Source organism: Mobula birostris, chromosome 25, assembly GCF_030028105.1.
Source record: "Mobula birostris isolate sMobBir1 chromosome 25, sMobBir1.hap1, whole genome shotgun sequence".
NCBI lineage: Eukaryota > Metazoa > Chordata > Chondrichthyes > Myliobatiformes > Myliobatidae > Mobula > Mobula birostris.
Window position 1 is genome coordinate 1684592 of NC_092394.1, and position 21278 is coordinate 1705869.

At 50.9% G+C, this 21278-nt stretch overlaps 2 protein-coding genes across 6 annotated transcripts in view; one reads left to right on the forward strand and one right to left on the reverse strand.

Moving 5' to 3' along the window:
* Positions 1 to 505: 505 nt before the first annotated feature.
* On the forward strand, positions 506 to 5455 carry hic1 (hypermethylated in cancer 1). 4 transcript variants are annotated; one of them, XM_072243361.1, is made up of 2 exons: positions 506 to 933; positions 2501 to 5454. In XM_072243361.1, exons 1-2 carry the CDS (start codon positions 882 to 884, stop codon positions 4267 to 4269), a joined length of 1821 nt encoding a protein of 606 aa, XP_072099462.1. In that variant the 5' UTR covers positions 506 to 881; the 3' UTR covers positions 4270 to 5454. The 4 variants fall into 4 exon arrangements, with proteins under 4 accessions (XP_072099462.1, XP_072099466.1, XP_072099463.1 ...); XM_072243365.1 differs by lacking the exon at positions 506 to 933 and adding an exon at positions 1273 to 1291 and having other exon boundaries at positions 2501 to 5455; XM_072243362.1 differs by lacking the exon at positions 506 to 933 and adding an exon at positions 1326 to 1408 and having other exon boundaries at positions 2501 to 5455.
* smg6 (SMG6 nonsense mediated mRNA decay factor) overlaps positions 5175 to 21278 on the reverse strand; it is a 527995-nt gene continuing 511891 nt past the window's right edge. Inside the window, exons 17-18 of one of the 2 annotated variants that reach the window (XM_072243359.1) lie at positions 20467 to 20548; positions 5175 to 6915 (exon numbers count right to left, since the gene is read on the reverse strand). In XM_072243359.1, coding sequence (XP_072099460.1) covers positions 6785 to 6915; positions 20467 to 20548 — 213 coding nt within the window. In that variant the 3' untranslated portion in view covers positions 5175 to 6784. The remainder of the gene's footprint in view (positions 6916 to 20466; positions 20549 to 21278) is intronic. The other variant, XM_072243360.1, reaches the window with a different exon arrangement.

Here is a 21278-nt window from a genome sequence, read left to right on the forward strand (position 1 = left end):
AGCTCCCTGCCACGGGCTCCACCAGGAGGCTCTCTCCTATCCCCTCCTCATCACTCTCCTCTCTCCTGCCCCTCCCCAACACTGCTCCCTCCCCTCTCCCCATCAGTCGTCCCTGCCCCTTCCCATCACTCTCCTCGGCCCTCCTCATCACTTGTCCCTCCCCGCCCCATCACTCCACTCCCCCCTCCCCATGAATCCCCTCCCCCGTCAGTCTCCCCATTCCCCATAACTCCACCCACCCCTCTCCTCTCCTCGGGCATCCCTATCACTCTCCACTGCCCCTTCCTCTATCACTCTCCCCACTCCCCATCACTCCACCCTCTCTCCCCATCCCACCCCACGCCATCTCTCCCCTCCTCCCTCTCCCCTCACCACTGCCCATCACTCCTCTTTGCCCTCCTCTCGTTCATCCCCATCACTCACCCCTCCCCTCACCATTACATTTCTCTCCTCTCCCAATCAGACTTCCCTCCCCAATTTCCATCATTACCCTCTCCACTCCCCATCAGTCCATCCCCTCTCCCCCTCATCACTCTCTTCTCCCCTCATCACTCTCATCTCCCAACTGCATCTCTCCCTCTGCGCCGGATGCCGACCGAATCCCCTCTCACGTACCCGATCTCTCTGCGTATCCCCACCCCGCTCTCCCAGATCCACCGTTCCCACACTTCCCACCATTCCAACACCCCTCCCCTCCCTCGTTCCTGCCCTCTCTCTTCTACCACTTTCCTCCCCTCCTCTCCCCTTAGCCCACCTTCCCCCTCCCCTTCGTCCCTCCCCCTGCCCCTCCCAGAACCTCCTCCACACCCCTCCCTCTGCTTATTGTAATAAGCGGTAAATGTCAGTGGGGACGCGTCAGAGCGGCCGGCCGTGTTGCTGCGATGATTATTCCGCCGCTCTCGGGCCCCGGGCGGACACAGCTACAGTCTCCAGGTAAGAAGAGCCGACTCCGGCTACCCTTCCGGACGTGAGCCGGGCTCCCGATCCGGCACCTCTTCGTGCCGGGACCTGCGCAGATCCCGGGGTTCAGCCTGGGACAGGGGATCGGTCGCCGTTCGGAGCCGCTAGACTATCCCCGGGGAAAGGTCGGTGTCGAAAAGCCCCGGGTCCGGACTGGAGGAGGAGGTGTTTGGGAACGGGACTGCGGGGCAGTCAGCTGAGTGCGGCCGTGGGGGCATCCCGAACCGACAGCAACTCCGGCGCCGCGGCCGCGGAAGGGTTAACGCGCCTCAGGAGCAAGCGCTCATTTCCGGGGACGGGACGCACTTTATTCAAAGGATCAGGAACGGCCGTAAGGAGAATGTTCGCCGGCTGGCGGAGCGCGGAGCCCGGGCACACACCGGCCCCTCTCCGGCGCTGCCACCATGCTTGGGTGCGGGGGATTCTCTGGTCTCGGGTTGGGGCGGAGGTAATATCCAGGGGGTAAAGGGGTTACGGCTAGAAATGAAAGATCTCAGAACTGGTAGACGTCGGGGTTGGGTCTCAGTGTTGTAGAGGTCTCTGGTCTGGGGTGGTAGATCTCGAGGGGGGGCGATCTCTGGGCTGAGGTGGTAGATCTCGGGGGGCGGGCGATCTCGGGGCTGAGGATCTGGGTATTTCTAGGCTGAATGGAGGGATGTCTGCTGGTGCGGCTTCTGTGAGTTTGTGGGGTGTGATGAGCGGGTCCGGGAAGGTAGTGTAAGTCGGGACGGGATACGGTGGGGGGTGGGGCTCCTGTCTGCCCGTACTGGGGACGGAAGGGTTAAACGCGACGGCCGAGCGGGTGCCGGTAAACAGAACTAGCCCCGTCCCATAGTGATGTAATGTGTGCAGTGCCCACAGGGGGGTTGTGATGTGACCCCCCCCTCCCTCCTCACCAGCCATTCTAACATGTATAAGAGGTGGCACCGTTCAGCCTCCGGTCAATTGGGCTCCTAATCTGGATGCGGGACGGCGACCCACACACCCACCAGACGCTGCAAGCCCCCCCCCCCCCACAGGTAAACGCCAGGCCCCCACCACCTCCGTCAATCATTGAACGGGATTTTCCGCTGGATTCGGAGGTGGGGGCGCCGGTGTTCCGCTCTCCTCACGCGGTCCTGAGGCCAACTGTCCCACAGTCCCGGGCGAGGCGCGGGCCCTTTAAAAGCCATTCCCGCCCCGAGTTCCAGCAGACCAGCCGTTCCTCGTACGCAGCAGCTCGGGATGGGGGTATTATCGGGACCGGGGCGCGGCGAGTGGAGATCAGTGGGCTCGGGGTGGCGGTGAGCGGGGGGAGTCTGCCGGCTTGGATGGGGAGATTGCAGGGTCATTGAGGGTGAGGTTTGAGAGGTCAGGTGGGTGTAAGTGAGCGCGGGCTGTTTCCAAGGTTGTGCCGGGTGATATCTGAGTCAGCGGGAGGTGTTTGGGTGGCTTTGGGGGGATGATGTTGACGGGTTTGAATGTTTTTTTGGGGGGGGTGTGCTGTGGCGTCTCTGATAGGCTCCCCGCTCCCCACACTGACTCTGCTCTCTGGCTGAAGGTGGCGAGATGATGCCCATGCTCGAAGCCATGGAGGTGCCGAACCACGCCAAACAGCTCCTACTGCAGCTAAACCGGCAGCGGACCAAGGGTTTCCTGTGCGATGTGATCATCGTGGTGCAGAACGCTCTGTTTCGGGCGCACAAGAACATCCTGGCGGCCAGCAGCGTTTACCTGAAGTCCCTGGTGGTGCATGACAACTTGGTGAACCTGGACCCGGAGATGGTGAGCCCTGGCACCTTCCGCACCATCCTGGATTACATCTACACTGGCCGCCTCAACGACTACGAGCAGGGCAGCGAGCAGACCCTGGGCGCGATCCTGGCGGCCGCCAGCTACCTGCAACTTCCCGACTTGGTCGCCCTCTGCAAGAAGAGACTCAAACGGAACGGCAGCTACCTGCACATCCGCACCGGCTTCTCGTCGTACGGTAAACTGGGCCGAGGTCTGCGCGCCGCCACCCCCGTCATTCAGTCCTGCTACTCGGTGCCTCCACGGCTCTTGGACGGCCAGCCCCTGCACACCTTGAACACGAACTCGGGCGAGCTTTACGCCCCGCCTTCTCAGGGTAACCGGCTCCAGGACCTGGCGCTGCCAGACCAGGCCACGTCGCAGCTGCTCGGCCTCGACCTGTCCAAAAGGAGCCCGCGGGACGACGTGCACTCCGGTGAGTCCAGGCAGACCAGCCCGCCGGCGGGCGGCCCCCTACTCGCCAACGGGACCCCGGGCAAAGAGCAGGCGGTGGGCGTTATGCACGCGATGGAGACGGACGAGATGCTGCGGCCAGACGGCGGCGTCTTCCGGGGCGATGTGAAGGGGACTGACGAGGTGTCGCGCTGGTTCAAGCAGGAGCCGCTGCCACCGTACGCCGACGAGTGCGACCGGGAGAAGGTGGCGAGGGGCGAAAGGCAGGAGCGCAAGGGGGATGCGGCTGGAGGTCCCGGGCCCCCTCCCCCTCCCCCGGCTCCCGCAACCGCCCGCTACCCGGGGCTGGGCTGCGACGAAGCGGAAGACGAGAAGAGCAGCAGCGAGGAGACGAGCAGCGACGAGCCGTGTGGTTCCGGGGCCGCCGAGCGCTACGCCGAGTGCGCACACCTGGCCTACGAGCCCGAGCACTTCGGTGACAACCTGTACGTGTGCATCCCCTGCGGGAAGGGCTTTCCCAGCTCCGAGCAGCTGAACGCGCACGTGGAGAGCCACACCGAGGACGAGCTCTTTCATAAGGAAGTGACCGAGCCCGCCGCCGCCGCCTTCGCCGACAAGCCAGGCGCCGCCCTCGGCGACCTGGTGCGGCCGTACCGCTGCTCCAGCTGCGACAAGTCATACAAAGACCCGGCCACGCTACGCCAACACGAGAAGTCACACTGGCTGACCCGGCCCTACCCCTGCAATATCTGCGGCAAGAAGTTCACGCAGCGGGGCACCATGACCCGCCATATGCGGAGCCACTTGGGCCTGAAGCCGTTCGCCTGCGAGGCGTGCGGGATGCGCTTCACCCGCCAATACCGGCTTACCGAGCACATGCGCATCCACTCCGGCGAGAAGCCATACGAGTGCCAGATCTGCGGCGGCAAGTTCGCACAGCAGCGCAACCTCATCAGCCACATGAAGATGCACACGGCCGAGTGCAAGACCAAGCTGGACTTCGGCGACGGTGTCTACCCGCTGGCCAAGTTCGCCGCCGCGCACCTGGGAATCCACCAGGACAAGGCGGCCGAAATGCTCGGCCAGTCGGCACATCTGACGGCCGACTCTTACCCCCCGCCCTAAGGGGCTGCGCTTGTGCCTCCCTCCAGAGCCGGGGGCCGCTCCCCCCTCTCCCACCGTGGCTTCCCGCTAAGTGGCCAATAGTGCCAGGGCCGACGGAGGAGGCGGCGGCAGAACCCCTAGTCACCTTTGCCTTAAAGATTTGAACTGTCGAATGTGAGCGCACGGAGCCTGCACCTGAGGCAAGAGGCCAGGGTCCCTCACTACCTCCTCTGGTCCGCTCCCTCTCTACACAGCACCTCATCACCTCAGCCTCCTGCCCAAGGTCTAGGCGGGAACTTGTTTAACCGCTTTCACCAGTTATATCCTACATTTTCTGAAAACGTCCCTGTAGTTTATCAACTTTACCCATCCACAGAACCACTAAGTCCCAACCCCTCTCCACGGCAGCCCCGCAGCCCAGAGACCACGGACTCGCCATTCTGCGTGTCTCCAAACAGGTCCCGGTGTCACCGCGCCGCCCGCTTTACCGAACTCAACACTGTGACAACGCTGGTTCCGGTAACGGCCAGTGGTACCGTGCCTCGGCGTGAGTTACGACGGCTCGCCCCAAAGCTGCAGCTAATCTTCCCCAGGCGAGGTTAGCAAATCTTGCGGATCATCCAAAGTATCACGGGGCGGCTGTCAAGAACTTTGGAAATGACAGCGTGGAGCTGGGAAGAAGCTGGGTCCTTAAATAACCACGGGATAAAGTTGGAAATTGCAGGTCGGTTATTCAGACACTTATTAAATGCAGTATTTTAGCATGAGATGCAACTTGCCAGTGTTTTTGCAGGGATTTGTAAAAATGTCCTATTTTGTACGTCCGATTGGATGTGGGTGGAATGTGAGCACTGCGCCTGTGTGTCTGACACACGCTCTGTAAATAAATGTGACCAAAGTCAGTCTGTGCTGTCACCTACCCCAATATTTTTTTTATAAACAAAATTTAAAAGCCAAAATACAATTCACAATGTTGCAATACAAGAAACAGTATTTTTATAAATGTTTTTTGCATTAAGATGAATGTATTTATTGCATGTATTTGTACTGTTTACTTCAAACCAGTCTGTATAAAATGCTTCGATGGGATAATGTTTCTATAATTGTATTTTTGTAAATCAGCAAACCAAAAATTTTCATCGTGAAACTGGTTTCTATAAAACACCAAATATCAATTAAAACGTTACAGACGTGGATTTTAATCTCCATTTTATTCGACTGGTAGTTAAATGAATACTAATTAGCTGTTAAACTTCCTACTAGGTGACAATGTTTGCAGATCACATGGGGAAGAGGGGTGTGTGTGAGAGTGTGCGCTGCTTCCACATTGGTCAGTACCTATCGAACGTGACTGACTACAGAGCTGCGTGTTCAGCCTAAACGCTTTAAACACCCCAGTTACACTGCACTTTCTCACCACACAAAACCAGACAGCACACTTAACGCTAATCCAGGCACCTAACTATGCTTTAGCCAAACCTAACCACCTATAAATTAAAACAATGGAAACAGTTCTGAAATGTCTAAAATAAATCAGCTTTCGGAATTTCTTTGCACTTTAAAAGGGTGCGAATCCCAGCCGCCAGCGTATTACTGCCTCAGGGCTGGGAGCCCTCTGCCTCTACATCCAAAGTTAAGCAGTCACTCTCAGCTACTTGATAGCTTGGCACAGAGCTGGGATTTAGAACCCACCAGGTATCTCAGTCATCAGGGCGCTGTAACCGAACTCCTCTCCCGCCTCCTCCAAAGCAAGATTCTTTAAATCTGCCAAATGCCAAAGGTCCTGGGCATGGAGCTCAAAATGAAAGGGCAGATATACAAAGTGTAACAGACCCCCTCCCAGCCCCAGCCCTACACCTGACTCACCACAGCAGCAAGGACAGCACTAAATCTTACTTGGAATAAACGTCCCTCCACTTCAACTCCATGGGCTCCATCGTGTAGAGCACATTTCAAGCTGATAGGCTGATGTCACCATACCAATATAAAAAGCTAGCTCTGGCTGTGACCCTGAGCACAACTTTTCAGGCTAATCCCATACCATGGGCCTTTAACAAGCCGACACAAAGTCCTCATTGCAAACTTTTGTGTGTGAAATTCCTCCTGTCAAACACTGACAGCACACAAGCAGCAGCGATGCAAGCCACCAATGCCTGGCACCCATGTGCTCTGCCACTCTGAGAGAACAGATTCGGGGATAAGCTTTCAGACACACTCAGCAGAGGAGAGTGAAGTCCTTCCGTCTCTGCATAAAACTACTCAGGCTCCAATGAAATAACCCGCCGGGGGATACCACTCCCTCTCACTAACCTGCATCTGGCTGCACACTTGTCAGTTGTGACTATCAACCCACTAGGACCAGCTGCTCCTACAGAACCATCAACACGTTTCATCGGGACTTGCCTCTTCAGCTTCATATCACAATCTTCTACCATGTATTCACTCTCATCTTCTCGTAATGCTTTTTTAATGGAGGGGTGGGTTGCCGTGGTCTCTCAACAACGCTCACTGGAATCCACAGGATAGCTCTGTCACCTCAGCCCACCTTGGCCCACTTCAGGAAGACCGGGATGGGTCGGACAGGCACATTGCGAGTCAAGGCTTTCACCCTCATGTTGCGGTCGTCAGTCAGTAGCACCACGTCACGTCGCAGGCGGATGGGCTCATCTGGGGAGGAGGGTGAAGACAGAAAGACCACAGAATTAGAATCAGTTTTATCACTGACATGTCCTGCAGTAAGCTGTTTTGTTTGCAGTACATTGTAATACATACAAACTATAAATTACTATACATCTTATTACAGAAAGCGAGCACAGGTCACCAACCACACCGGCTCCACAGTGCCAAGGAAAGGCTGTGAGAGGGGGGTTTAAGGAGGATAGATGTTGTCTGCCTGACTGTACGTAGCAGCACTGGAAACCACCACCATGACCCACGACAATCCGTTCAGAGATCCCTCAAAGCTGCCGCACAGTTGATAGGGTTGTTAAGAAGGCATACACTGTGTTGGCCATCATTAGTTGAGGGACTGAGTTCAACAACCGTGAGGTAATGTTACAGCTCTAAATAGCCCTGGTTAGACCACATTTGGAGTATTGTGTTCACTTCTGGTACCCCCATTATAAGAAGGTTGTGGAAGGATTAGACAGGATGCAGAAGAAATTGACCAGGATGCTGCCTGGATTAGACAGCATGTCTTATGAGGATTTTTTGAGTGAGCTAGGGGCTTTTCTCTTTGGAGTGAAGGAGGATGAGAGGTGATTTGATTGAAGTGTACAAGATGATAAGAGACATAGATAGAGTGGGGAGCCGGACTTTTTCCCAGTGAGGAAATGCAGTGGGGCATAATTTTAGAGTGATTGGAGGGAAGTATAGGGAGGATGTCAGAAGTAGGTTTTTTACATGGAGGGTAGTACGTGTGTGGAACGCAGTGCTATTGGGGAGAGGTGGTAGAGGCAAGTACAATAGGGGCATTTAAGAAACTCTTAGGGGGATAAATGGATGGAGGCCTATGTAGGAGGGAAGGAGATTGATCGTGGAGTAGGTTAACAGTTGGCATAACATTCTGGGATGAAGGATCTGTACTGTGCTGTATTGTGGAACAGCTTAGATCCTTTACAGCCATTCCTTGCAAAGATACACTGTCAGCTGGAAGCAAAGAAAACCAACTGGAAGGGTAAATTCAAAACTGAATAAACAAACTGGAATGATTTGTTTTGATGACTGAATATCCTTTGTGTAGTGAATGGGGCGCAGAATTGAGAAGGTTCAGCAGCCTCATGCTTATATACAGCTTGATGGGGAGGGGCCTGTGTACTTGTACACAATTACGCACCATACAGTAACCTACCAGTATACTAGTGGACTGGAATAAAGTTATAAGAAAGATGTCATGAAGCTGGAAAGAGTGCAGAAAAGATTTACAAGCATAACACACACAAAATCTGGATGAACTCAGCAGGTCAAGCAGCACCTATGGACAGGAATAAATAATTTCAGCTTGAAATGTCGACTCTTCATTCCTCTCCATAGATGCTGCCTGACCTGCTGAGTTCCTCCAGCATTTTGTGTGTATAATTCTCAATTTCTAGCATCAGCTGAATCTCTTGTGTTTAAGATTTACAAGAATGTTACCAGGACATGAGGGATTTAGTTATGGGGGAGGTTGGGGATTCCTTGGAGCATAGGAGACCAAGAGGCTGATAAAATTCTGAGGAGCAGAGATAGGATGAATGCTCACAGTCTTATTTCCCAGGGAAGGAGAATGAAAAAATAATAGTACAGGTTTAAGTGGGAGAGGAAAGATCGTATGGGAACCTGAGGGACAGCTTCTTCACTCAGACAGTGGTCTGTATATGGAATGAGCTGCCAGAGAACGTGGTTGAGGCAGGTAGAGTAACACCATTTAAAAGACACTTGGAAAGGTACGTGGATAGGCAATGTTTCAAAGGACATGGGACCAACGTGAACAAATGGGACTGGCTTCGGTGAGTATCTGGGTCAGCATGGATGAGTTGGCAGAAGCTGTGACAACCCCATCAGAGATGGAGGTGACCTGGGGAGGGAGGACAATGAGTGTTGTCAGGTGAAAGTGTACAGAGAGCTGTCCAAACTTTACATTCCATCAGTCACCAAGCATCTGCTTACTCCCTGGGAATTCTGACACACTGTACTGTGTGATTTTCCCAATGTGTGCCCAGTATTAAGTGATTTAATCTCACTGACAGAATATTGCAGAGTCCACATATTCACATTATTCAGCTTTGCAAATCCACTGAAGACAGGTTGAACCAGTTAGCATTTTTCACTTTGGACCAAAGGAGGATGAGGTGTACAAGATGATCAAAAGCATAGATCAAATGGACAGCCAGGGATTTTTCCCAGGGCAGAAATGGCTAATATGAGGGGCATAATTTTAAGGTATTTGGACGAAAGTACAGGGGGAATGTCAGAGGTACGTTTTTTAACACAGAGACTGATGGGTACAGAGAACATATTGCCTGGGGTGGTGGTAGGGGCAGATACATTAGGGGCATTTAAGAGACTCTTAGATAGGCAGATGGATGTTAGCAAAATGGAGGGCTATGTAGAAGGGAAAACTTAGATTTCTGTCAGAGTAGGTTAAAAGGTCAGCACAACATTGTGGGCCAAAGGGCCTGTACTGTTCTATGTTCGATGCAATACAACCACCAATCTATTACAGCTGAGCCTACAAATGGGCCAGTCGGCACATATACTTATAAAGAGTTTCTTTTCCATGTTCATCATCTGAGTGAAATTGGAAGGAAGGACATAGAAGGACACTGGGGCTGAAAAGTTAAGTCCTCTGCGCTGGGACACGCCTAAAACCTCTGTGCTTGTTTCTCTTTGCACCCCTCCCACAAGCACATCCAGACACATTCACTGTCCACAGCCAATAGACTTTAGAAAAACCATAGCAAGTGCTGGGACACTGAGGTTAGGCAGCACCTATGGAGACAGAAACAGAGTTAATGATACAGGGCAGGGACGTTCCACTAGGGGAGAATGATCGACAATCTTCTAATCAGGGATCTTGGAGCAGAAATATTAACTGCCTCTTTCCACTGACACTGTCTGATTTGCTAATTGTGTCTAGCATTTTCAGATTTCCTGCATCTGCCATTTTTCACTTTTCAAGCATTATTCAAGAACTGTCACTGGTGTAAGGAAGGAAGTACAGTGGTCAACTGATGAACAGCCAGATCCCACAAACAGTTCGATAATGATCAGGTAATCTGATTTACTATAGGATAAACATTGGTCTCAGGAGGCTAACAAGAGCTCCCAATCCTGACTTTTACTTATGGGCTGACAGTTTAACATTTGTCTAAAACGTGGTCACACTGCACCTAACTCAGTACTGTTCCTTCAGTGACTTCTCTCAGCACGCCCCTTTTTTAACAAAACTGTAAAAGTTTACTTACACAACAGTTACACAAAGTACAAACATTATTTACAAGACAGTGAACAAATTCAAATTAAAATATGATTTCTACTGTCCATAGGAAAAGTTAATTCCCTGGAGGTCCACTGCCCCTAGAAATACCCCACTGTACCCATTATGACCACGTTCCCTCTGCAAGGAAGTGTCCTCGGAAGAGGGACAGGCAGGTGACCCTGGCAGAGCCCTCAACTTGGCCAGGCCCAGGAGCAAGATCATCAGTGGATCCTACTAGCAACCCACCCCATCCATTCTTGCTCCCATCTATGAGGAGCACGGGGCAGTAGTGCAATCAGAACCTCAAAGACTCAAGACCATAAGACGTAGGAGCAGAATTAGGCCATTCAGCCCATCGAGCTTACCCCACCATTCCATCATGGCTGATCCTGGATCCCACTCAACCCCGTACACCTGCTTTCTCACCATATCCTTTGATGCACTGACCAATCAGGAAATGATCAACTTCTGCCTTAAATATACGCACGGACTTGGCCTCCAGTGTAGTCTGTGGCAGAGCATTCCACAGAGTTACGACTCTCTGGCTAAAAATCCTCCTTTCTTCTGTTCTAAAAGGTTGCCCCTCAATTTAGAGGCTGTGCCCTCTAGTTCTGGATACCCCACCATAGGAAATATCCTCTCCACATCCACCCTATCTAATCCTTTCAACATTCAATAGGTTTCAATAAGGTACCCCACGTTCTTCTAAATTCCAGTGAGTACAAGCCCAAAGCTGCCAAACGCTCCTCATATGTTAACCCCTTCATTCCCAGATCATCCTTGCGAACCTCCTCTGGACTCTCTCCAATGACAACACATCCTTTCTGAGATATGGAGACCAAAACTGTTGACAATACTCCAAGTGTGGCCTGACTAGTGTCTTATAAAGGTTCAGCATTATCTCCTTGCTTTTATATTCTGTTCCCCTGGAAATAAATGCCAACATTGCATTTGCCTTCTTTAGCACAGACTCAACCAGTAAATCAACCTTCTGGGTGTCTTGCACGAGGATTTCTAAATCCCTCTGCACCTCTGATGTTTGAACCTTCTCCCCATTTAGATAATAGTCCACACTATTGTTCTTTTTACCAAAATGCATTATCATATATTTCCCAACACTGTATTCCACCTGCAACTTTTTTACTCATTCTTCCAATTTGTCTAAGTCCTGCTGCAATCACATTGCTTCCTCAGCACTACCTACCCCTCACCTGTCTTTGTATCATCTGCAAACTTTGCCACAAAGCCATCAATTCCACTAACTCATTAACAAACAATATGGAAAGCAGTGGTCCCAATACTGGCCCCTGAGGAACACCACATAATCACCAGCAGCCACTTTTATTCCCACTCACTGCCTCCTGCCTATCAGCCATTCTGCTATCTGCACCAGTATCTTTCCTGTAACGCCATAGGAATTTATCTTGTTAAGCAGCCTCGTGTGTGACACCTTATCAAACGCCTTCTGAAAATCCAAGTAAATGACATCCACTGCCTCTCCTTTGTCCACCCTGCTTGTTACTTCCTCAAAAAATTCTAACAGACTGGTCAGGCCAGCGTGCTGACTTTGACTTATTTTATCATTGGTCTCCAAGTACCTTGAAACCTCATCCTTAATAATAGACTCCAACACTTTCCCAATCACTGAGGTTAGGCTACCTAGCCTATAATTTCCTTTTTCTCACCTTCCTCCCTTTTTAAAGAGTGGAGTGTCATTTGCAATCTTCCGGTCCTCCGGGACCATGCCACAATCAAGTGATTCTTCAAAGATCATGACCAATGCATCCGTTATCTTTTTAGCAACACCTCTCAGGACTCTGGGTTGTAGTCCATCTGACCCAGGTGACTTATCCATCTTAAGACCTTGGAGTTTGCCTCACACTTTTTCTTTTGCAATAGCAATGGGACTCACTCCTCCTCCCTGACACTCACAGACCTCTGGCCCACTGCTAGTGTCTTCCACAGTGAAAACAGATGCAAAGTTCCAATTAAGTTCCTCTGCCATTTCTTTGTCCCCCATTACTACCTCACCAGCATCATTTTCCTCCCTTTTACTCTTTATATAACTGAAAAAACATTTGGTATCCTGCTTTATATTAGTGGCTAGTCCGCCCTCACATTTCATCTTTTCCCTTGTAGCTTTTTCAGCTGCCTTTTGTTGGATTTTAAAAGCTTCCCAATCATCCAATTTCCCACTCACTTTTGCTACTTTTTATGCTCTTTCTTTGGCTATTATGCAGTCCTTAACTTCTCTTGTCAGCCACGGTTGCTTACACCTGCCATTTGAGAACTTCTTACTCAGTGGGACATATCTATCCTACGCCTTGTGAACTATTCCCAGAAACTTCAGCCATCTCTGCTCTGCCATCATTCCCGACAGTATCCTCCTCCAATCCACCTGAACAAGCTCCCCTCTCATGCCTCTGTAATTCCCTTTATTCCATTGCAACATTGATGTGAGTTATGCTTCTCCCTCTCAAACTGCAGTATGAATTCAATCATACGATGATCACTTTCTTCCTGAGGGTTCCTTAACCTTAACGAGGCATTCCGCAGCAGTGTACATCTGGACGCTTGCAGAGTCCCAAAAATGTACTCGTGGCTCCACCCTGTCTAATGCCTTCTCCTGGTCAAGGGAGAGAAATGCGATGAACAGACCAGCCTCCCGGCATAGGTAAATCAGATCCCGGACAAGGTGGAAATTGTCCTGGATGGACCGCCCTGGGACCGCGTAGGGCTAAACAGGGTGGACCACATGAGCCAGCATGGAGCCCAGATGATTGGCCACTGCCCAGGCAAAGAGCCACTACTCCACACAGAGGAGAGATATTGGACACCAATTCCTTAGGCAATGGAGATCCCTCTTCTTTGACAACAGGGCTACAACTGCTCTGCACCAAGAGAGAGGCATCTCACCGTCCCCCAATACCCTCACATAATCCGCACCTAGGGATGTCCCAGAAGGCCTGGAGAAATTCAACAGTCAACCCATCCAGTTCTGGGAACTTGCCTCTCTGCAGCTGGTTGAGGGGCACTGGTTACCTTCCCCAAAGACAGTGGGGCATCTAATCACTTAGCACCCCCAAGTCTAAACCTTCGCAAGCCCTCCCACAAGGCCCTGCATGCATCTTCGCTGTATGGGTCGGGTGAGAAGAGAGCCTCAGAGAAGGAAAGGACTTTCTCAATAATTCTCGCCGGATCTGTGACAGAGGAGCCATCCTCTGCCAGAAAATCCATAACCTCCCTGCAGACACCACTCACACGTAAGCACCTCGGGACCTCTCAAGCTACAGGTGCCTCAGTGCCTCCTTCTTCCTCTGGCACTCATCCCAGCGGGGCTGTTCTCCATTGGTCAGCCCCAGCCGGAACTCCGTCGATCAGTTCCTTCTCAAACCAATCAATCCCAGTCAACTGCTGCTTGGTTGACCTATGACCATACTCCTGGCAGAATATGTGAGCCTTGCCCACATCCCACAGGAGCCTCAGAGAGGGAAAACTCCCCTGTTCTCCCTGCCACGTCCTCCAAAACTGATAGAAAGAGTCCTGAAAACGACCATCCTTCAGCAGCCGGTTGTTGAAATGCCCATATGTGGACCCCACCTGTGCAGGCAGCGCATTCAGCTCCGCCCACACCAGGTGGTGGTACGAGCACGCAACCTGGCGCATAGAGGCAGCAGACACCCAGGAGACGTGTGCCCTGGAGTTGTACAGTTGATCGATCTGCAAGCCTCCACTCATTCCATACCTCCTTGAAAAGCAGAGGTCAGGGTGAAGGCTCCGCCAGACATTGAGCAAGTCAGAGGGTGCAACCAACTCCCTTAACTTTCTTACCGATGCACGACTACACTGAAACCAGTGTCATCCCTCTCCTCAAGGGTGCAATTGAAGTCACCTCCGAGGATAATGTTCTCACTGTATTCTATAGACCCCAGCAACGTGGACACCTCATGGAACAGGCGCGCCTGCATGGGGCTGGGCTCAGGGGTCGTACACATTTACAAAATGCATCGGCACACCATCCTGGGACATGGCGAGGAGAAGCAGGTGGCCTGGCATGAGTTCCTGAACCTGAAACATCTCTGGCTGGGAAAAAGGGGCCAAGAGGAGTTGAGGTGGCTCATGTGGACCCCCCGCCCCCTTCACCATTCCAGGAACCAGGTGGATTTGTCTCCTGGAACAGCGCGGGTTTCCTGCAAGAAGCTTACCGCATATCTCTCGTCCTGGAGGACAGGGAGATGATGGAATCTGCGAACTGCTCCCCTACCACCACTGACATTAAAGATTGCAACTCTTAACTTCATGATGCATCTTATTGAGACCCTTCAACGGAGCCCTAAGAGAAAGGAGCAGAGCTCTCCTTCGAGACCTCTCTCGTCTTTGCCTTACAACCCTTCTCCAAACTGGCACCTCTTCTGACGGGTCACTTCAGCTCCCATCCCCTTCTTTTGGAGAATCGTGCAGATAGACTGAATGGCCCCTTGCAGATCCCACCATTGATCAGTGGCCAGCTGGGCCTTGAATGGTTTCCTGTGGTAGTCCTTCAAACCACCAGATCTCCACAGAGGCGGGCTGTAACTCAGTGCTGGTGTCAAGGAAGTCTACCATCTGGGTTTCAAAAGAGTCTCCTGTTCTCTCTCACCATGTCCCATGCTCTCGTCACCCTCCAGGTAGTCACCATCTGCACTCGAACTGACCACCTCCCTCCTCACCAGGCCCTAATGGGAGACCCCACCATGGGCACCACCCCATCCCCAGGACCAGTGACGGGGGAAGGCCCCGCCACCTCTGGATCTGGGATCCGACCTCACCAGGCTCTTGCTGGATTTCCGGAGCCACGGGACTCTCTGGGCTCAGTTGAACAGTAACAGCCTGCTCCTTCTCTGGGCCAGAAGCCTTCAGATGCTTTTTCTTTTTTTTTTGCCTTCTGAATCCCCCCTCACTATCAATCCATCATTTGCACCGTGCCCAACCACGACCACCGCAGCCAATGGCACAGGGTGGGGTGGGGGGACAGGGGGAGGAACAGCGGGGGGGGGGGGGGTGGTCAGCGATATTACCCTGTGCCTTCAAGGCAGAGTTGGCAGACTGATGGTTAGAGCAATTTTTCCGAATATCCCGAACTCCTTCCAGGCATGGCACATCGGGCAGCCCTAGCCCACGGGACGGTATAATAATGCCCCTCAAAATGAACCCAAAGCCGCCCATGCCATCCCCACCCCTCTCCAGCTGCATAAGCAGTCGGCGCTGGAATGAACAGATTCTCATATCCCCACAGAGATGCCCTGTACTGTATTGGGGTTATTTTCGAACGCACCTTGCCAATGGATCGCAGGTAGGGAATGAAGGTCTTGTCAGGGATATGGGGGTGAACGTCTGAGAGTATTACCATCTGCACGAAGGCCAACATCGGCTCCACCTGCATGAAAACCCTCCCCACCCTTAACCCCAGACTGAAAATAGTCTTCCCATTCAAAACTGCTGATGCAACAAATGCCCTCAAGGCATCCAACATTCTCCACTACGGCTTTTATGGGGGCATTCCTACCGAGTGAAGGAGGCACAGTAAACTGTAAAGTGTTCTTTAAAGTCAGTAATTTAAATGTGTGGTCCTCTTTGTGGGCTGCAACTCCCAAGCCTGCAGCCTCTGCATGTGACTCTGGCGCAGATATCTGAGAGCTCCACTTTGCCATCACTTCGCAGTCCGAAATTCAAAAGTTGAATACCACTGCTGGGATACTGCCCAGCCTACACCCAGTGGAAAACCAGAAAACAGTCAAAAAGAAACAGTTCAGAGAAAAGACGGGATGGGAAGGGAAAAAGAAGTGGATAGGCATGGAATTCCGTGTGGTGTTTAAAAACCTCAGTGCCCTTTGTGCACCCGCAAACACTGATAGCTTTACCGGGCTGGTCCGCTGTTCCTCTAGCCGCTCCAAAGTCCTTTTCACCCAGTTGCCCTGAGCTAGCGACTCCGAACGAGAGGGGTTTTCCACTGTTACAAGCAGAATAAATCCATCCCTGCTCCTGGCAAAGTCAAACTCAAAACTTTGGCAAACCACCTGCCGCACCCAATGCTCAGTGCCAAGAAACACGGATCAAACAAATACTTCCAGGCAAGGACACTGTTTCAGTCCACTGCCAAGGTGATAGTCCACATTCCTAAGGTATTCTGACAGTCTCCAAAACACTTTAACAATTTTGTAGCCTATTTTCAACTTTAGGAGAGAGAGCTCCGACTGTGTGAGCCTCCCTCAGTACTGCCCCGCCCACAGTGTGACTCTCACTCAGTACCACCTTTCCTACAGTGTGACCCTCCCTCAGTATCACCCTTCCCAGTGTGTCCCTCTCAGTACTGTCCCTCCCACAGAGTCACCCTCCCTCAGTACTACCTCTCCCCAAACCCTGAAGTATGTGAAGACTGGATTTGGTTGACAGCATGGAGTTCAACGGGCAGGAAGGTGTTTCCCACCACACGTTGTGGAGTGAGATGAACACAGCGAGACACGTAGATCACCCTGGTCACCTAGTGCATGCTGACCCATCTCCAGTCGTCTGGACTCTCCTCTTGCCACTGGATCCAGATAGACTAGGACGAGAGAGTGAGGTTGACGACCTGTGCAACTCCCCCTCATTTTAATCAAACTGACGCGCAAGTCAGGACATTCAAGTCCAAGTCCTGTGGTGATGGGCGAGCGACAAAGCAGCGTGTGAGGATACTCTCGATGCTGAAGACACAGACCTGCACACAGGCGGCTCAGGCCAACAGGTCATTTGTCATTGACCGAATTAGCAGCAGAAGTCAGCAGCCACCTGGGAGACTGAGGAGCCCTTTTCAGGACCACACTGCTCACCACCATAGTATGAGAACATTTGTAAGGAGATAGCAGATATTAGTAGTAGGCACAAGGTTGTGATTGTGGGAGATTTTAATTTTCCACACATAGACTGGGAAGCCCATTCTGTAAAAGGGCTAGATGGTTTGGAGTTTGTAAAATGTGCACAAGATAGCTTTTTGCAGCAATATATAGAGGTACCAACTAGAGAAGGGGCAGTGTTGGATCTCCTGTTAGGGAATGAGATAAGTCAGGTGACGGTGGTATGTGTTGGGGAGCACTTTGGGACCAGTGATCACAATGCTATTAGTTTCAATATAATTATGGAGAAGGACAGGACTGGACCCAGAGTTGAGATTTTTGATTTGAGAAAGGCTAACTTTGAGGAGATGCAAAAGGATTTAGAAGGAGTGGATTGGGACAATTTGTTTTATGGGAAGGATGTAATAGAGAAATGGAGGTCATTTAAAGGTGAAATTTTGAGAGTACAGAATCTTTATGTTCCTGTTAGGTTGAAAGGAAAGATTAAAAGTTTGAGAGAGCCATGGTTTTCAAGGGATATTGGAAACTTGGTTTGGGAAAAAAGAGAGATCTACAATAAATATAGGCAGCATGGAGTAAATGAGGTGCTCGAGGAATATAAAGAATGTAAAAAGAATCTTAAGAAAGAAATTAGAAAAGCTAAAAGAAGATATGAGGTTGCTTTGGCAAGTAAGGTGAAAATAAATCCCAAGGGTTTCTACCGTTATATAAAGAGCAAAAGGATACTGAGGGATAAAATTGGTCCCTTAGAGAATTAGAATCAGATGTGTAGAGCCAAAAGAGATGGGGGAGATTCTTAACAATTTCTTTTCTTCGGTATTCATTAAGGGGAAAGATATTGAATTGTGTCCCTGGGACATTGAGGGAAGTTAGTGTGGAAATAGCAGGGGCTCTGACAGAAATATCTCAAATGTCATTAGAAACTGGGATGGTGCTAGAGGATTGACATATTGCTCATGTTATTCCATTGTTTAAAAAGGGTTCTAAGAGTATACCTAGCAATTATCGGCCTGTGAGTTTGACGTCAGTGGTGGGTAAATTGATGGAAAGTATTCTTAGAGATGGTATATATAATTATCTGGATAGACAGGGTCTGATTAGGAACAGTCAATATGGATTTGTGCATGGAAGGTCATGTTTGACAAATCTTATTGAATTTTTTGAAGAGGTTACTCGGAATGTTGACGAGGGTAAAGCGGTGGATGTTGTCTATATGGACTTCAGTAAGGCCTTTGACAAGGTCCCACACGGAAGGTTGGTTAGGAAGGTTCAATCGTTAGGTATTAATATTGAAGTAGTAAAATTGATTCAGCAGTGGCTGGATGGGAGACGCCAGAGAGTGGTGGTGAATAACTGTTTGTCAGATTGGAGGCCGGTGACTAGTGGTGTGCCTCAGGGATCTGTACTGAGTCCAATGTTATTTGTCATATACATTAATGATCTGGATGATGGGGTGGTAAATTGGATGAGTAAGTATGCAGATGATACTAAGATAGGTGGAGTTGTGGATAATGAAGTAGGTTTTCAAAGCTTGCAGAGAGATTTAGGCCAGTTAGAAGAGTGGGCTAAAAAATGGCAGATGGAGTTTAATGCTGATAAATGTGAGGTGCTACATTTTGGTAGGACTAATTAAAATAGGACATACATGGTAAATGGTAGGGCATTGAAGAATCCAGTAGAACAGAGGGATCTAGGAATAATGGTGCATAGTTCCCTGAAAGTGGAATCTCATGTGGATAGGGTGGTGAAGAAAGCTTTTGGTATGCTGGCCTTTATAAATCAGAACACTGAGTACAGGAGTTGGGATGTAATGTTGAAATTGTACAAGGCATTGGTGAGGCCAAATTTGGAGTATTGTGTACAGTTTTGGTCACCAAATTATAGGAAAGATGTCAACAAAATAGAGAGAGTACAGAGAAGGTTTACTAGAATGTTACCTGGGTTTCATCACCTAAGTTACAGAGAAAGGTTGAACAAGTTGGGTCTTTATTCTTTGGAACGTAGAAGGTTGAGGGAGTACTTGATAGAGGTATTTAAAATTATGAGGGGGATAGATAGAGTTGACGTGGTTAGGCTTTTCCCATTGAGAGTCGGGGAGATTCAAACAAGAGAACGTGAGTTGAGAGTTAAAGGGCAAAAGTTTAGGAGTAACATGAGGGGGAACTTCTTTACTCAGAGAGTGGTAGCTGTGTGGAACGAGCTTCCAGCAGAAGTGGTTGAAGCAGATTCGATGTTGTCATTTAAAGTTAAATTGGATAGCGATATGGACAGGAAAGGAATGGAGGGTTATGGGCTGACTGCAGGTCGGTGGGACAAGGTGAGAGTAAGAGTTCGGCACGGACTAGAAGGGCCAAGATGGCCTGTTTCTGTGCTGTAATTGTTATATGGTTTATATGGTTATATGAGAAAGGGGGTAGAAAAGTTGCCCCAAACACTGTCTATTTCACTCAACTCTGGTCAGCAAATCATGGCTGGTGGGGATCCCACTTCAGCGGCTGAAATCAAAGAAATCGAGCAGAAGTAATTCTGCTCAGAGTCGGCACATGGAACATGCGAACTTTAATGGCCAATGCCAAGTCCGACAGACCAGACAGAAGAACTGCTTAGGTAACACAAAAACTGGAGAAGGATAGGATTGACATTGCAGCTCTCTCTGAGACTCGTTGGGCTGACGAACATGGAAGTGCTCTCTGCAGCAGACATGCCCATCAACCACACATTGCTAACAAAACATCAAGTCAGATGGGCAGGGTGTGTCGTCAGGATGTCAGACAATCGCATCCCCGAGCAGTTGTTCTTCAGGGAACTGTCCACAGAGAAGCACTCTCATGGTGGTCAGAGAAAACCATTCAAGGAGATGCTCAAGGCCCTTGAGATCGATCACACTTCTTGGGAACATGTAACCTTGAATCACTCATCCTGGCACAGGCTTCTCAATAAGGGTGCCACCAAAGCTGAAAGGAACTGCAACGGTGAAGCAAAAACGAAACAACAACAGTGGAAAGAATGGGCAGCAAGCTTCTCAACTGCAGAACCTTCACACACTTGCCCCATGTGTGGGAGGTACTTCCTAGCCTGAATGGACTCATCAGTCATCTCCAGACACATCCACCCAAGGATGTCAGTGGTCCTCATCATTTGTGATGGATGTGCACACACCACCACTCCCACAGTGTGAATCTCCCTCAGGACCACCCTTCCCACAGAATGGTAGTGGAAGTTGACCTGGATAATCGGTACAGCCTGGCCATGGGTGAGGGAGTGACGTTACCCCCAAGGCAGGGAACAAACCTTGCAGGGCAGACTGGTAAAGGCCCTGCTGCTGGAGCCAACACATCCAGGTCTTATTCAAAATAGTCCCCAACAACACACGGATGCTGTCCGTACCTTTGTGTACTGGCATGTAGTCCTTGGCCATGTCCTTGCAGTAATGGAGACAGCATGAAAGGATCAAGTCATCATTGTTTCCCTGTAGAGACAAAAGCAGCAAAACTTGTCAGCTTCAGATAGACAGAGAGGGGAGAGGGGGAGAGAGAGAAGAAGAGGGGGGAGAGAAGAGGAGGGGGAGAGAAGAGGGGGGGGAGAGAAGAGGAGGGGGAGAGAAGAGGAGGGGGAGAGAAGAGGAGGGGAGAGAAGAGGAGGGGGAGAGGGACAGGGAAGGGGAGAGGGAAGGGGAGAGGGAAGGGGAAAGGAAGGGGAAGGGGAAGGGGAGGGGGAAGGGGAGGGGGAAGGGAAGGGGGAAGGGGAGGGGGAGGGGGAGGGGGAAGGGGAGGGGGAGGGGGAGGGGGAGGGGGAAGGGGAGGGGGAGGGGGAAGGGGAAGGGGAGGGGGAAGGGGAGGGGGAAGGGGAAGGGGAGGGGGGAAGGGGAAGGGGAAGGGGAGGGGGAGGGGGGAAGGGGAAGGGGAAGGGGAGGGGGAAGGGGAGGGGGAAGGGGAAGGGGAGGGGGAAGGGGAAGGGGAGGGGGAGAGGGAAGGGGAAGGGGAGAGGGAAGGGGAGAGAGAAGAGGAGGGGGAGAGAGGGAAGGGGAGAGGGAAGGGGAGAGGGAAGGGGAGAGGGAAGGGGAGAGGGAGGGGGGGAGAGGGAAGGGGGGGCAGAACTGATTTGGCCTACTGATTCTGCTACCCCATTCTATCATGGCTAATCCTTTTTAACCCTCCTCACCCCACTCCCCGACATTCTCCCAGTAACTTTTGATAACG